The sequence below is a fragment of the Dipodomys spectabilis genome, unplaced genomic scaffold, assembly GCF_019054845.1.
Source record: "Dipodomys spectabilis isolate Male_0828 unplaced genomic scaffold, ASM1905484v1 ptg000019l, whole genome shotgun sequence".
Lineage (NCBI taxonomy): Eukaryota > Metazoa > Chordata > Mammalia > Rodentia > Heteromyidae > Dipodomys > Dipodomys spectabilis.
Genome location: NW_024870696.1, coordinates 10,626,506 through 10,644,946, shown reverse-complemented (window position 1 = coordinate 10,644,946; position 18,441 = coordinate 10,626,506). Strand labels below are relative to the sequence as shown.

The following is an 18,441-nucleotide window of genomic DNA, read 5'->3' as shown; positions in this document are numbered from 1 at the left end:
GGGAAAGTAATATTAAACAAATGATACTAAGGAAGATTTTGCTGGAAAACTTCGATATTATTCTTTGAATTTATTGTGAAATGTCACTGAAATTAGCACTAAATCCAATCTGTGTTTTATATATTGAATCAGCTTCTTAAATTTATTTAACATGAATATGTATAATATGGGTATTTTTTACTAACCTATTTATTTAGAACCCAGAACTGAAGACAACTGATTTTAAATGGTATTTATTCTAATTGTACAGGGTTCTAAAGTATATAAATAGACCAATTTACACAAAATATTATGCTAAAATAGCATTCCTTGCATTTCCTCTCATCTAACATGCATATGAATATTTGAAATCCTCAGGAAGATGAGATCTGTGGATCGGGGTTCAAAGCCAGTCCAGACAAGAAAGTCCTTGAGAATTTCGTCTTCAGTGAATGACCAGGAAACCAGAAGTGGAGCTATGCCTCAAAGTGGTAGAATTTTTTTACTATCCTTGAGTAAAAGAGCTCAGGGACAGGGCCCAGTTTAAACCCCGTGGTAAAATGTTTTAGATCTAATTCAATCTGACTAGGAGTATGTAGTAAAACTCAACAAGAACATAGGGAAAACTTTAAGATATTGGTTTTTAAGTCTCAGGTTTTAAATAGAAACTTAGACAATAAGTTAGATGACACTAAATGGAATAGTTAGGTATCCTAAAAGATATCAGCTTCCTATTTTACCTGAATCCAGGCTTGTACAATTTTGCCTGAGGGAAATTTTTGTATTTATAACCAATCATTTTGTACCAGAAAGCAACAGAATTTTCCAGTTATTTGCTGAATTTTAAAGTCCTGATGCTTCTGCAAGAAATTTGTAAGGTTCGAAACCAGACACCAGTGTGATAAGTGTTTGAGATAGACCATGAGCTACTACTGTTCATTTTGAAGATGGACGGAGATATAACAAGAGCTGTCTAATCAAAGCCCAGTTTTTCTGTTTTCACGATGTTAGTGGTTTGACCACTGGGTTGTTTTTATGTGTTATAATTGACTATTGGTAAATATTTTGTTGAATTAGTCATGAAAAGTGAGCTTTACATTCAGAAAACTTTGTTATATGCTTGCCATTCTTTCTGTGAAATTTCCATGAGTCTTGACTGTGAATACAATGTCAAGTTTGACTAGAGGTGATATGGAGAAGAACAAAGCATGGACTATTTTTAGACAAAGAATTAGATAAGATCAACAGATAATGTTTATCCTTTTATGGTACTAGGGTTTGAACTCAAAGCCTCCCAATTTCTGGGCAAGTGCTCTACCACATGAGCCATGCCTCTAACTCAACAGATAATTTTTAAAGAAATTTTACTAAGAGTTATATTAAATGTCAGAAATAACCATCAGTGATAGACATATGAAATGGATCATTATCTCATGAGAAGGAACCTACCAGTAAAATATAGCAAAATCCAACCATCAGGAAGGAAAAGACCAAAAAAAAAGGAAAAAAAATCTTAGTCATTCAATTTATTTTCATGGTCACAAAGCAAATTGTTTAGTTTTTAGACAATGCACAGTTCATCATAGGTAAATAGAAAACTAAGACAGGAGTGGCAAATCTCTACCAAGTACGTTGAGAAAGTAGGAGTCATTTGTAATTTATTATTATTAAGTAGTTTTACAAAGAGGTTTCAAATCCATAAGTCAATGAATCTTGATGAACATCACCCCTTCTATTGTTCTCTACCCATTTCCCTTCCCATCCCCACCCTCAATTATGTAGTTCAATTTGTAAACAATTAGTACAGTTGAATACAATTCCTGTAGTCAACTTTGCTCCTTACATTTGTGTGCCATGTCTGCCTGCCCTTTTTTGAACATGTTTCTTCATATTTAGTTTTCTTTATTCATTTTTGCTTGGTTTTAGTAAACCAATGTATATGAAGCCACTTGAGGTGGATTTGAGATTCATAAATCTATTGGGAAAACACAGTGTCTAGACTGTGAGATCCGAAAATTTTTGAGTATTTGGGTCATAGGGTTCTAATGTAGTTTAGTTCCTATCCCCATAATGTTTGGTGGATAGCTTATAGCAGACCAGACATTAGTTTGTTTGCTTGTTTGTTGTTTTCAGAAAAAAAAGTCTAATTCATACATGATAGCTTGATGGCTTGAAAAATTCAATTCCATTGAGAATTTAGTAACTTCCTATGGTACAATGCCAAGAAGATGGAATTGTTTTTCTGGATGCACATATTCTAAGATTTCAATAAGTCCCATTCTCCCATGTTCTATAAAAGAATATCTGTAGAAAACTTCAACATGCTAGAAGTAAATTTATGAGTAGCAGTTAAAATGACTCCCTAATTTCACATATGTAGGAAAATGTGCATTCCTGTAATCTAGATCCCCCAGATAAATTCTAGAACATAGAAGGGCAATGCAGTAAGGTCACCAAGGAGTACCCTCTGTCTAATGCATATCAAAGGTTTGGGTAAGTGAAAATATATAGTGATTTCTAAAAAGAGCTCTTCAATATTTTCAAAAATATTTTTCTGAATTAAAATGAAATGAAAGTGGAAGGATAAAATATATGAGGAAATCAAATCATGGTGGACCAAAAGAGCTAATAATAACCAAGTAGATAACCTAACAACCTAATTTACACCCATACATTTTATTTTAAATCAAAGAAAAACATCATGTCTAACTTTTTGATTAATGAAATTGGCAGCAGGTAACCTATTTACTTTTAAAATGATATTTTTACTTGATAGCACAAATACATTTTATATTTTACACTGTAGCTTTTATAATTTTATGGGAAGTGGTTTGTACTATAGGACAAACAGTGGCATAGATATTGAGCACTAGTTTCTGGACACCCAATAGAACTCGGTCATATTTCCATAATAAGAATAAGAAGGATGAGATGATGATGTCTGCCCAGTATATGATCACAAAGAAACTCACCAGCAGCAGAATGGTCCTTGTGGCCCTTTGCTCTGGGGAGACTCTTGGGTTCAGCCTGGTGCTGTGGAGGTGCTGTGATTGCCTCTGATGCCTGAACAACAGAATCACCATGTATGCACTGGACATCAGCATAAGTCCTACCAGGAAGACATCTCTGAACAATGTCAGAATGAAAATTAGTTCCATGATGATGGGGTTTCTAGGGGCTACTGAACAGTGTTCATTGATATTTATTAGATTCTTCTGGCTTGTGTTAGAATATAATACAGTATGGAAGATGATGATACTACCAAAAGATAAATTACAGGACCAGAAAAAAATGACTATGCAGATAACATAGTTTATAAATTTGTGTTTAAATCTCACTAACCAGGAGGTGCTGGGACTGATAGTAATGGCCTGAAACATACTCAGGAGGCAAGTGGTACTGATAGAAATAGCCCTAGTCACTCTGTGAATATAAATCAACACTTTGCATTTGAAGTCACTCTGCAATTTTAAGGATTCAAAAATGTCTGAAGAAGATAGACACAGTGCAATGAGAAGCGTTACGATATGGACAAAGGCTAATTGACAGCTGATTATGTCAGTGGGTTTAACTCTGAAATCTTGGAGAAATGCGAAAATATGTAAGAAAAGAAGGAAAACGTTGGCAGAGATGCCAATGCTGGTTTGGAATAAAAACAATTGTTGAATGATAACGTGGATGGAAACAGCGTTCATCTTCATGACCCTAAGGCCTTGGAGGTGGAGTTGTTGTGCCCTCCAGGGAGAGAAGGCTGGACTTCTTGGTGGAGGAACTGGCACTGGGACTGTATCTGGATTGTCTCCTGTGACCCTGGAGTGATAAGGAATTAGCATTTTTAAAGGCTTCATTGGGAGACAAGAGAGAAGATATAATGAGAGGTTGGTAGTATGCAGGACAATTTATAATAGAATTTGTTACAATCATGGTATATTGGTGGATGCTTGTATGCTGGAGACTCACGACTGTAATACGAGCCACTCAGGTGGCTGAGATCTCCAATAAACCACTCAGAGAAAGGGAAGTGGTATTGTGGGTCAAGTGGCAGAGACCTAGCTGAGGGAGAGTGCTCAGGCCCAGTGTTGAAGCCCACAACTGACAAAAAAAAGAAAAAAAGCCAGCCAGAACCTGGAATATTGTTAATTTAAAGCAATGATGTCAGAGGAATGGCAAGGAAAGGAGAACCACAAATAAGAGTACCACAGCATGGCCTGTAAGGGAAAGTTTGTGAATATTCACAGGAAATGAACAGCCACCGGGTCTGCTTAGATACTCAGGGTGACAGCTATTGCTCCTACTGTAGGAAATGATGGGGGTCCCCAGAATCCTAGAACATATTGGGATTAGCTCCCAAGATATGTAACTTTAAATAGTGCACATAAAGGAGTTTTAGGACTGGAAAGAGAAAGGGCAAACAACCATGACCAAGACAAGTGTCAATAACCAAGAAGCATTGTACTCATAATCTGACTGATAGAATTATAATCCCTTTTTAAACTGCTTAGAAACTACAACAACAGATATAATTTCAAAGGAAAAAGGAAAAAGTCCAACAGAGTCTACAAATAGACAGATGCAGTTGTGCCACACCTGACAGTCAACAACCTTAAGCAAAACAATAAAAATACCAGCAACTAGTCCATAAGTCAGCCCCTTAAACTTTGTGGCCCTTCTTTGATGTAAAGCCTCTGAGAGGGAACAGACCCACTTAGTCTTTTCTCTCAACTAAACCTATAGAGAGAAAGTAGAACTGGATAGAAATTTATGTATAAATACACATATAGAAAATACAAGAACAACAAAGATATCACAATTGCTTCATATATCTCTATCTTTCAGGAGACGAGACATTAAAAACTTTTGTGACAAACAAAAGGAATCCATGTCCATTCAACCAGCACTGCAAAAATTATTAAACAGAATCCTTACCTTAGGAGGAAACAATTAAAAATACAGATGGGAAATAAAGCAGGGAAAATAACTGAACAACATCATAATAAATAAAGCTCTCAGTAATATTACTGCCAGTGAACCCAACTCTCCAATCATAAGACCCAGAACATCATCCTGCATCAAACAACAACAACAACACAAAACAAGATCTAATCATTTGTTCCTTTCAAGAAACAAAAGCAAGCATAGTCTAAGGCTGAAAGGATGGAAAAGTACCTTCCAAATAAATGACCATGAAAGTTGTCAGGAGTGGCCATACTTCTCTCTGATAAAACTGACTTCAAGATAAATCAGATAAAACTGACTTCAAGAGATAAATGAATTTAAATCATATTAATAAAAGGAAATGATCCACAAACAGAAATGACCTCATAGGTCCAATGACCTGCTACAGAGATTTACCTGGCATCTGAAGAGCACAAATTCTTTCCAGTAACCCAAGAAACTATCTCCCGAAGAGATTATACCCTAGAATATAGAACTGCATGAGCAATAAAAGAAACATGAAAAATCCTGTATTTTAACTCATTCTCATAAAGAATTAAACTAGAACTCAACAGCAAAAGACACTGCAGAAAATATTTTTTCAAACATGGAGAGTGTGTTAAGTAATATAAGTCAGGCCCAGAGAAACAGGGAGGTATGCTTTCTATCATATATGAAAACTACAACTAACTTATAAATGTACAAGTAAATATAAGGTTGTATGAAAAGATATGTATGTGTTTATCAAAGTATGATATTTGCAGGGGAGAATTCATATGATGAATGGTTTAGAAGAGCTAAATCACAGACTAACACAATCAATACCAGAAAAGTTGCACATGAAATGTGTGTGTGTGTGTGTGTGTGCAGTGAGGTCAAGAAGAAGGAGTAAGATGAATAAAGAGAACAAGGGGTATGGATGAAGTCAAAGTATTCAATGCTTATCCTGTGAAAATTGAGAAGAGTTTGTTAAAGATAAGAGAGCATATTAAAGGGTGACGTTGAATGGTACCTCTTATGAAACTGCTTAAAGGTAATAAAAGTATGATTTAATAAACATGAAAGTTGATAACACATTGTTAAATGACAGGTGGGAGACATTTAAAAAGGAGATATTTAAAAGTTCCTGGAAACCAATGAAAATAAAAAGGCATCCTACCAATCCTATCACAAACCTTCATTCATATACAGCAAAATCAGAGTTAAGAGAAAAGTTCATTGTTAGGAAGGCTTGTATTAAAAACAACAGCAAAACCTAGGACACCCTCAAAATAACACTCAGTGATCAAATAAATAATCATATAATGCTAAATCAAAGCTAAAACAAGTAGATGGAGATAAATAGGAAAAATTAGGGCAGAAATGAATGAAATTGAGAGTAAAAGAACAATGAAGTAATCACTGAAACAAAAGGTGGTTCTTTGAAAAATAAATATGGATGATAATCCCATAGATATAAAAGGATAGAAGAGATTCAAATCAACAAAATTAGAGATGAGGAAGAAAATGATACAGTAAATAGCATAGATTCTAAAAAATCATGAGATAATTCTTTTTAAATATACTCAAATAAACTAGAAAATCTAGACGAAATAGATATATTTCTGTATGCGTAGGAGTGGCCAAAATTGAACTATGACAATATAAACAATTTCAACAGAGTTGTAAAAAGCAAGGCAATTAAAGAATTAGTAAAGTTTCTCTCTTAAAAAAAAGCTTAGGGTTAGTTGTGTTCACTTAAAAAAGAGCTAATACTAATATTTCTCAAATGCTTTCATAAAATAGTAAAAGAAAGAATATCAGTGAACTCATTCTATGAAGCAAATATTACTCCAAACCCCCAAACAGGCAGACATTAAAAAAGAAAAGAACTATAGTTTCTCTGGTGAACATTGAAACAAATATTCTCAGTAAAAATCTGTGAATAAAGCTTAAGAGAATATAAAAATGTTGTATAAAATGTTCAATTGATGTCATCCCTCAGATATAAGTAAGTATGTATGAGCTAAGTACAGAAATTATTAAATATATAGGATCACATAAATAGAACTTAGAACAAAAAAATCATATGTTCCTCTCAATCCATGCAGAAAAAGCCTTTCACAGAATTCAGCATTGTTTCATAATGAAAACTGAAGAAATTAGGATTTGTTAGAACATACCTGAATTTAATAAAGATTACATATGTTAAACAATTGGGTAAAGCAAACTGCACAGAGAGAAGTCATAAGAACAAATACAAATGGCTAATATTTATATTAACAAATCTGAAACACCCTTAGCCATAAAAGGAATATAAACACAAAATTACATAAGATTGCTCATGGAATGACATTAAGATAATCTATCAATGGAAAATAAAGAATTTATAATGAATTACCACCATGGGTCCACTGTAAACACAGGGTTCAGAAAATACATGAGTATTAGAATGTTGAAATTAATTAGAAAGTTGGAAATCAAAATAATTTAGCACTTGAAGAACACAACTGAATATTAGTTTTTATTTGTTTTGTTGCTTTTCCCTACATTTAAGTTACAACAATAGAAATGCATCAAAATTATCACAATATGATCTATACCTTGAGATTTTACTTAATATAGAGATCCCTTCATGCCTTAGGAAGTACTTAGGTCTTCACAAATAAGATAATTCCACGTAAATTCTATCAAATAACAGAAAATCTGTTGTAATTTTACTGAGTAATTTGACAGTATCTGTCTTACATTTTATTTATTGAATACATATTAATTTATCAGATTATACAACTATTCTACTGTGAACATAATATGCAGAACAGGTGAGGGATATTACTATCAAATGGATAGGGAAAACTTAAAATATCCTTGGTCTTAAGATAGAAAACTAAAGAAAAATCTCATGAAAGTATGAATTTGTGTATAGAAGCGCAAGCATGAGTTTTTGAAGAAAAGAAATTTATTAGAATATTTATATTATTTTTAATATAAAAACTTACTTGTCAGAAAAGTGTTGTTTTGTGGAAGACAAAAATAGTGTTATTTTAAATCATGTGGAATGGTTTCAGCACTCAGCTTTCCACAGACTGGAGAAGACAATCTGTGCAAAATAATAGCCTATGTATATGAGGCAAAATGTTATTCCCATTCCCTAATTTTATGTTATTCATAGAGCAGCGTTTTAAGATCTATTACTGGTCACTGACAACATGCATTGATGATGAGTATTTCAGGTAAAAAGATAAGGGGTATGATGAATGATTTTTCCAATGGTAGAAAATGAATTACTCAAAAATATGATAATCTTACCAGACAATCAGAAAAGGTCAAAAGCTATGTACCTATGACCTTCTAAGATGATGCTGAGCGAAATGAACCCCAATTTATGAACACGAGGGTTTTTTTCCTTTGTTGCTGTTGTTTTTAATATACTATGTGATTTTTTTGTTTCTTTTTTATGTTCTTCCCCCTACAGCATAACCCCTATTGTCACTGTATTTGATGTTGGTGCCTTGCATCTGCATCTTGTATATTCATTTTTCTAATTAGGGGAGGGGAAGTAAATAACAAAATGCTGAAACAAGGATACAGGTTGACCCATTGTAACAATGAGATGGACAAGAACCTATGTTGAAAATGAGTTTTACAACATTTTGGGGAGGGGTGGAGGAGGAGGACCTGGGGAGGTGGGGAAAGAAAGAATAGTAGGGAAAATACAAAGGAATTGGTAAAACTGCTTGGTAGGAAATATATTCATTACCTTACTCATGTAACTGTAACCCCCTCTGTATAGTATCTTTAAAATTAAAAAAAATATATGAACTTTCTAAACAAGGCACTTCACTTAAGGGTTTTATGAAACAGACAAGCATCAATCCGATCATGGCAATTCATACTTATTACATAAATGGTTTCATTTAGTTAATTTTAATTTCTCAGGTATACATGCTTCAATTAGAGAGTGACAAGTTAAGATGTCGATTTAGATGTTCAATGCTTCTTGAACAGTCACCGCTTCCACCATTCTTCCCCATTGCAATTGCCCCTTCCCAGATGTATTTCATGTTTCTCACTTCCTCAGATATGTACATTGACAATTCTACACATTTTTAGTTTTTTTTTTTTTTTTTTGTGTCTGGTCGTGGGGCCTGAACTCTGGGCCTGGGTGCTTTCCCTCAGCTCTTCAGCTCAAGGCTAGCGCTCTACCACTTGAGCCACAGTGCCACTTCCAGCTTTTTTTTTTTCTGCTTATGTGGTGCTGAGGAATCGAACCCAGGGCCTCATGCATGCAAGGCAAGCACTCTACCACTGAGCCACCTTCCCAGCCAACATTTTTCGTTTTTTTTATCTGAGTTTATTAACATCATTTAAAGTATTGCAAAGGAATCAATTACATTTCAGGCAGTTTTAAATGCAATTCTAAAATATTCCAGAGATAGGATTTTTATTTTAATGTGAAATACCCTAATTATTACAACAATATAATCATCATTAGTTTGTAGAATCTTCAAATATTTAAGTGTCGTGACAGACTTGTTAATTAGCAGTTAGCAATTTTACTTTCAGGAAATACACAAAGTACAAATTTAGTTGAGTTTCACTTGGACAATTTATTTAGTACACGGGTTTTAGTGACCCAGTTATTATGAAATATATAATTCTTACTTTAACTATGCCTGAACTTCCAGCAATTGCAAATATGTTTATTTTCCATTAAATTGTCACCAAATGTTTATGAAAGATTTAGTTACAGTTTGATTGATACCTATTTAAATTCATATTTGAGCAAAACTAGGCTCAAAAGTATTTGTGGCTCTGAACATCCAGAAATGAGTTTTTTAAAAAATCTGTAGCTCATCAGAACCACAACAATAATTCTTAATATTTTCTTGGGACAAAAAGAAAATCAAGTTTACTTCAATATATTTTCAAATTTTACTATAATATACAAGAGAAATATTATGCAAAATCACCTCCTGTACAACTGTACCTCACAATGTCACACTGGTGGATGCAACTGTGTAACTAATCTAGAATGATTCTCCAGTTGTATAAACCATTATGTTCAGGTATATTATACAAAGGTTGTTTTCTTTCTCTCCCTCCCTCCCTCCCTTTCCCTCTCCCACTCTCTCTCTCTCTCTCTCTCTCTCTCTCTCTCTCTCTCTCTCTCTCTCTCTCTCTCTCTCTCTCTCTGTCATTCTCACTCCCCTTGTCTCAATTTCTCTCTTTTGACATTTAAACTACAGCCTCCTCTGAAATAAATGATGATAGGTTTCCTGTCCAGAAGTTTAAAACACACACACACACACACACACACACACACACACACACACACTCACACACAGAGTTGTATAAAACATGATGTTCAGGTATATTATACACAGGTTATTTTCTTTCTCCCTCTTCCGCTCCCTCTCTCCTCTCCCCCCCCCCCCTCATTCTCACTCCCCTTCTCTCAATTTCTCTCTTTTGACATTTTAACTATAGCCTCCTCTCAAATAAATGATGATAGGTTTCCTGTCCAGAAGTTTAAAACACACACACACACACACACACACACATATGAAAACACGCACACACACAAAGTTAGACCCTACAATCTTTTATGAATTGCAAAACCTTACAGAAATCAGTACTATACAAATTGACCACTGGAATTTTTAAAAAATGAAAGATTATACTGGGGAATGGTAGAAAACAAGTAGAAAGAAGAAATATGCACATAGAAATCTGATTTCACTGGAAAGGGCATTGTTACCTAAGAAAAAGACATGTATGGGGCTGAGAAGGTAGCTCAGCAGTAGAGTGCATGCCTTACAAGCATGAGGCCCTGGGTTCGATTCCTCAGCACCACATAAACAGAAAAAGCCGGAAGTGGCACTGTGGCTCCAGTGGTAGAGCTCTAGCCTTGTGCTGAAGTGCTGAGGGACAGCGCCCAGACCCAGAGTTCAGGCCCCGTGACTGGCAAAAAAAAAAAAAGAAAAGAAAAAGTCATGTATCCCTCACCTTACCCCTCCACCTCCACCCCATAAGTTATGTTATTGTGCTCAAAAGAACTTTAGGATCAATATTAGCACAGCTTTGGAAGATGTATGCATTGGTACAGGAAAACTATCTAGAAAGGAAATTGAGTTGGAGATTGAAACTTTCCCCCCTTAATTCTTTGCATTTGAGAAAAACATATAAAGATGAAGATGGTTGTTGTAGCGATTTTCTAAGACATTTGCGAAAACTTGCATTGGATTCCACCTCAGGAAACAGAGAAAAGGGGCTAGAGCTGAAAAGGGGAGGGGGAGGGAGGAAAAGGAGGGAAGGAAGGGAAGGCAAACCAACCTCTACACACTCTGGGTCTAGCAGCACCCCACTATGCTACAACTTTTGAAAATTAACACAGTTTAAGAAAAAGTATATTAGAAAGCTGAAGCAAGTTTGAATATTACAACTTAACATAGCACAGTAAAACAGTTAAAATTGAAGTAATTTACAGTAGTTTCAAAATAAAAAAGCAACAACTTGAAGACAGTGAATTATTTCTGATTTGATGTTTCTTACTAGATGTAAAGTCACCTAAGTTCATATAGCAATGTAACATAAATAGAGAACCTATTAAAATAAAAGTTGAATACAATTTCAGTTTACATATGTATCAACGAGTTAAAAATCCTCTCACAATCCTATAAATTTATGACAAGTATTTCACAAAGTTGATATTTTCATATCTGGAAATATCTACTGTGTTTTCTTTGGATTCAGTAAGACTTTCTATTAAAATTCCATGAGAATGCTCCTTAACAATAATTCTCTGAAAATATTTTACTTTGCCTACCCTTTCTCTGTATCCTGAGTACTCACAGTTAGTGAATGAGAGAAAGAGCCAGAGAACCACTGAAGTAAGTCCATGTGGAACTGAGAGAGGAGATATGATTATAAAGCAGTGCCATCAACTCATCAGTGTAGGCCTTGGGAACATTAGAAATGCAAGTCAACAAAACAAAGAAGGCTAATTCTTGAATAACAGTGTAGGATCAGGTGCGCCCCAAACATTTTCCTGTGTGAGTTCATCTCCCTAGACCATGTCCAAATAGCTTGTTTGATTTTAATCTTTGTTGACAGGAAGAGAATGAAAACATAAATCTGCCTTGAAAATAAGAACAAAGCTGTCAGAGTTTCTGATCTGTCTTCATGGCTGTAAGTATCCTGGTGGCCTCTACACTTATTCTCTAGTGGTTTGGGGATCTCAGCTAGATCATAATAGACTTATTAAAGCAAAAGGAAAATTGTTTGGTAGTCAGATTTAAGAGAGATAGCATATCAATGTTTACAATAAAAAGTATAATTCATATCTAAACATTAGTATGCATGGATGAATTTATTTTATTTTAACCAGAATTTCACAAACTTGTTTCAAGTATATCCAGTAAGTTCTATAATAAGGTGAACTGATTCTTTCCCATGGTGTCCATATACAAATTTTTGGATACCAAGAATTTTCAGACATAATTGTTAAGATTATTTTGGTTTATCTAGAAAGATCCCATGCCATCCCAGGTTTAGCTACTCAGAATTCAGAGAAATGGAGGATGACCGTCTTAGCCATCCTGGGGAAGAACAGTCTGAGACAATTTCTGTACAAAATAATAAGCCATCAGGACTGGAGGCATGGCTCAAGTGGTAAAGAATCAAGGGAGCGAGCACAGAACCCTGTATTCAAACTCTGGTACAAGCAAAAGTTAAGATGCTCTGATTCAGAGATGCAAGACTGACATCATGAAGCTCTAGGAAAGGAGAGGATGCTGTGCTGTTGACTTTAAAAATAGAAGAGACCAGAGACCAAGGGGCATAGGTTGCTTCTACAAAGTGGACCAGTAGACCCTCTAAAAAGAAATGGGATGCTACTATATTGTGAGCCATGGAGACCTTTTAGCTGTTAGATCCTTTAGAACTATAAGGTAACTAATTTCTGTTGTTTTAAGCCAGTGAATCTGAGTTAATTTACTAGTCAGAAACAGGAAAATACAAACATTATGACCCAGGACTCAGAGAAAAATTAGTTTGGTGTGTGTGTGTGTGTGTGTGTGTGTGTGTGTGTGTGTGTGTGTGTGTGTGTGTGTGTGTGTGTGTGTGTGTGTGTGTATGCTGTGTGCTAGTACTGCTGAGGATTGAATTCAAGGCCTGGGCACTGTCCCTAAGCTTTTGTGCTGAAGGTTAGCTTTCTATCATTTTTGAACATAGCTTCATTTCTGGCATTTTGTTTTTGTTGTTGTTCATTGGACAGAGAAGAATCTCACAGACTTTCATGCCCAGGATGGCTTTGAACCTTGATCGTCAGAACTCAGCTTCTTGAATAGCCAGTTTTACAGTGTCAACCAGAGGTAAAATAAGCTTTAAAAATGAAATTAAATAAAAATTTTAATGTAATTCTAATGCATGACAGCTTTTGCCTATGTTATTTTTTATAGTTTTTTTTATTTTACTTTCGGTTTACACTTGGTTTCAGAATCATTTTCAATTAACTTGATATGATATAAAATTCAGTTCAATTTTCACTTTTCACAAGTACTTGTGTTTCAGAACCATTTCTAGAAAATACTCTTTAAAGGAATGAACTCTGGATTTATCTCAGAAGCCCAGGGTCCTGTTTACAGATGAAGGTTTTTTTTAACTTTTATTTACATTTTGTTAGTTTATTTTCTCATCTTCACACTAATAACACACATTACCTTTGTGATTATAGGTTTGCATAGTTTTTCTAATTAATCTCTTAAGAATTCCAATATTTTGATGCATTGTAGAACATTTTTAGTTTCAACACCTATTGATTGACAAGAAATGGACAATCAAATAATTTAATATATATACTGATTTTATGACTTTCAAACATGCTAAGTTCGATTAAAATTTGTAGTAACTCATTATAGATTAAATAGACTATCTGTAAATATACTAATACTCCTTTTCCAATTAGCTAACAATTTTCATTTGCCTGATTTCTCTTCTTGCTGAATTTTTTATTTTTATTATACTGAATACAAATTTGGAAGTAAATGTATAAAGGGAAAAAAATTGAAAATTTATACTCTCCTGTGTTTCTTAGAAGACATCTCTATTTAACGATTTCTATAAGATAAAATTCTGAACCCATAGGATGCCTTGCACCTCATTAGATACAATGAATTACCCTATTTTCTACATCTGATTGTTTTTAATAATTGGTCTCCATTCTGGTGGCATGTCTTCTGAATTATATGTATCTTCTTGGTTGTGCTTCAGTGAATGGATTTAGAGTTTAGGATATTGCTTTTATGATTTTGGTTAGATATTATGAGGTATGTGCCAAAGTAGTAATAACAAGTCAATGGAAACAAATTTGGAGAAACTTAAGCAGATTTAAATTAGGACTCCTCACAGTCTGAATGGGAGGCTCAGCACTCACAGAGTCTGGGATGCAAGCCTTGTCTTCCCTGCAGAGAACACTTGAGTCTAGAATAATAAGCACTTTTCCCCTTAATCTCCAAATGTATATTAAAAGAAAGAACTGAATGCACAGTTTCAAAGAAATCTTCATGCCAGAACAAAGATTAAGGTTATTTATTATAGTAGAGTGATCATTAAGTCCCATATACATACACACAGACATGCATACAAATACACAAAGACATACACAAACACACACAGAAGCATGCACATATATATACATACACAGTCATACATGGATTAGTTAAAACAAAGCCATTTTGTACAACTGATTTATGTCAATGGAAAAGCTTAAAAAGGATATGTACATAAGTAGAATATTATGTAGAATATGAAGGATAAAACGAAAATGCTGGTCAGAATTCGAAAAATATACCTTTTATATAAACCAATTAAGAATTGATCTGATATTAGGAGAGGCACAAAAATGTAAATAGTTGTAATTGCATTTTTCCCACATTAAGTTTTCCTCCGGTATCAATTTTTATGATGATATTATATCTTATTTCTCATAACTTGACTTATGGATTTTATTTCCAAGTTCTTTCTATTATGACCAGACCTTGGAATATACTATAGCATTTTCTTCTCCAATAAATTATGCAAATGAATCAAAGGGGACAGTTTACTAGTATTCCATTGAGTACAAGTTACATACTTAAAAATACATCTATGTAAAAATATAAAATATAGTTTTTGTAGTATATCCACAAATAGTATAGAATCATTGCTACCTAATTTCACATATCTACCCACCCCCTTGCTAAAAAAAAAAAAAAAGAAAAATCAACCTGGTCCTTAATTCTCAGTTCTTTCTCCAAACCCTGACTTTTATTAGTATACTTTCTATGTCTATATGATTGCCTATAATGATATTATATGTGAACCCAATTACAAGACTTTTAACTTGCTTCATTCACTAATGAAAGATTTTGAGCAGAAGTTCTCAGAAACTTTTGCATTCTGCATATGCACAATGATGCAGTATTAAATTTACACATTAACTTCAGAGAAAATTACAACTCTGGGAAGAATTGGTCTTTAAAACAAGAGATTTCCAAACTCTGAACATTGTTTTACTTTCATGTTATTTCCAAAAATTTGCAAAATGGACAAAAGTTATATATTTTAATCATTAGAAATTCTGTTTGTGCATGCCTAAGTCACATTCAGCTTCTACCTTCTCCCAAAGCCAATATCCTCTAGTCCTGTCTTCCTTATTTCTTAAAGCTTTTCTCCTACAAATACTTGTGGGCCCTTTACTTTTCTCAGTCAAGTGTGGTACTAAGTTCTTAGTTTCTCAGTTTCCCAAGAGATTCCCACTTGCATTAGCTGTTTGCCTTCTAACTGTTACTCATAAGACTTATCATGATTAATGAAAAGATGGAATCCCAGGAGACAGATATCTGAGGATAAGATTCAAGAGGTTACTTGTTATCTTATTAGCTTAACAAGTCCCATGGTTCCTCTTCATAACCTTTATTTACAAAAAGTTTACCTTGATTCAAAAACCTTACCTCATTACTACAGACACTAATTCTTCTTTGTATTTATGTTCATTAGCAGGCCACCGTTCTTGTGGTGTTTAATGATGCTCAAGGGAAGGGAAGATGCATGCTTTGAATGCAAGGTGTCTATAGGATCCTGGCATACCTCAGCTATGACAGACTCTTAGGTGCTTCATAGAAAGAAACCATTCATTTGTAACTCAATTGGGATTCTTTCAAATTTTGAAATCTACATTTATTTGCTCAAAATTATGGTCTGTTAAAGCAGAGGAGTCCAAGTTATGGAGCTGTGATGATAATGAGGTCAACTTATTAATTTAGATTCTTCATGTACCAGCTGATATTAGGCAATGCAAGGCACACCCAATCAAAAGATCCTGCTCACCTAAAAGTACTACAATAGCAGGGCGCCAGTGGCTCACACCTGTAATCCTAGCTACTCAGGAGGCTGAGATCTGCTGATCAAGGTTTAAAGCCAGCCCAGGCAGGAAAGTCCATGAGGCTCTTATCTCTAAAAAGCCACTAGAAAACTGGAATTTGTGCTGTGGCTCAAGCCGTAGAGTGCTCACCTTGAACTGAAGAGCACAGGGAAAACACCCAGGCCCAGAATTCAAGCCCTGGGACATATAAAATAAAGTGCTACAATAAACTTATTGTTATAGTAATGTGGATTAGTTCTATAAAAGATGAGCAAAAACGAAAGCTTCAATTTTAGTCAGTTTTTGGAGTTACATAATTGAAAAATTGAGAAGTGAAGTACGTGGTCAGCAAGATCATGTTTTGTGTGTGAAAATGTATACTAAAGCCATCAATCACTAGCTGCTCACATACTTAACCATTATGCCTTTAAAATATCTTTATATTTATTCCACAAAGAACAATCAAGTTGCTCGATTTGTGACACTCATGACAAAATTTTATTGTCAGTAATATCACTTTTATGAAATGTATCTTCACAGTTAATTGTTCCTTTGCTTATATTTCATACATTCTTCAACTCAACTTGTTGTAAAGTTGATTGTGTTGATTGTGTTGATTATGAAGAAGTGTAGACGCTCAAAAGTATGCATTAATGAAGTTGTCTTAGGCCAGTATTCACCTGGTGGTCTATGTTATTGGATTCCTGATGACCTCAATTTAGCTTCCTCAGGAGAAAACAACCAAAAATTTTGGCCAATAATTTGACATTTTTTCACTTATTCTGTAGAGTTTTTACCTCTTGTTAGGTAAAATTTGGTCAATAGTATATGATTAGCACAGCAAAAGTACTATTATGTGAATGTCCAAGTGAATTGAGGAAGAGTGTTCGCAGAAGGGATACAGTCAGTATGTGTCACTAAGAAGATGTTAGGAATAAACCCATGAAATATCAAGAATCAGGGCTTTTATATACCAAAAGCACACCATATGAGTTATTCCAACTTTGTTCGAGTTATGCACAGCACTAAATAAATGTCAATAATGTAAAACAGGTACTCTGGGGGATTGAGTATCAGGGGAGAAAGCGATGATGAATAGAGAAGGTAAAGTAGGGTGAATAATAGGTACTTTATATGTGTGTACTATATATACATGTATGACAATAGATAATGAAAACAGTTAAAATTGTTTTCAAAAGAGGGGAAGGGAAATGAGAGAATATAACAGAGGTGATATATTTGATAAGCGTACATTACACATATGTATGGAAATACCACCCTGAAATCTCCCTGTAGAGTTGATGGGGGCTAATTTAATAAATTAAAAAAAATAAGTATAAATAATACATGTAATGTATATTGACAGGATAATAATCGATATTAATGAGTTGATAATAATTCCTATTATAATTGTATATTAATAATATCATTTCATATATCATATAATTAATTGATATTAATATTGATACTAGTTAATGTTTTAATATATATTAAAATGCCCTTTATGTGTTTTTTAAAAAGATAATTCCCACTGATTTCTCAGTAGCACAACATCCACAGGTGTTTCCCATAATAAAGCCTATTGCTCAACACTACAATTATATAAATATGATTATCTCCATGTGCTTTTTAAACTTAGCCAACCTAGTCCTTATATATTTATTTATTGGTTGTCATGGGGCTGTTGGGACTGCACTTGTCCCTGGGCGTTGTCCCTGATCTCTTCAGTTCAAGGTGAGCACTCAACCACTTGAGCCACAGCGCCACTTCAGTTTTTCTTGCGGTTAATTGGAGATCAGAGTCTCATCGAGTCGTCCTGCCTGAGCTAGATTTGAAACATGGTCCTCGGATCTCAGCATGGCATGAGCTACTGATACCCGGCATTTAATTATATTTTTACTTATTATTTTATTTGTATTTTATATTCTGTTGTTTCTCTTTCTGATTCTTTTTTTTTCTTATCAAGCATTGTTGCCTTCTCCTTTGTTTCCCCTTACAATCCCTTCCCTAAACCTCCTCCCCTCCACCAAAGTTGTAAAGTTCATTTTTTGATATAACATCTTGGACATCTCATTGTTGCAATGGGTCTACCTGTATCCCTATTTAAACAATTTGTTGTTTCCCTTGCCCTCCACAATATATAC

General features: G+C 34.3%; 1 protein-coding gene across 1 annotated transcript; it reads right to left on the bottom strand.

The window, feature by feature from the left end:
• Nucleotides 1-2,774: 2,774 nt before the first annotated feature.
• Nucleotides 2,775-3,827, bottom strand: LOC122103906 (putative vomeronasal receptor-like protein 4). The gene has a single exon (XM_042674593.1). The coding sequence runs from the start codon at nucleotides 3,825-3,827 to the stop codon at nucleotides 2,775-2,777; it is 1,053 nt and encodes a 350-aa protein (XP_042530527.1).
• Between the last annotated feature and the right edge of the window lie 14,614 nt (nucleotides 3,828-18,441).

Coding starts and splice junctions, on each gene's coding strand:
- LOC122103906 (XM_042674593.1), bottom strand. CDS start 3,827: ATGAAGCCTTTAAAAATGCTAATTCCTTATCACTCCAGGGTCACAGGA.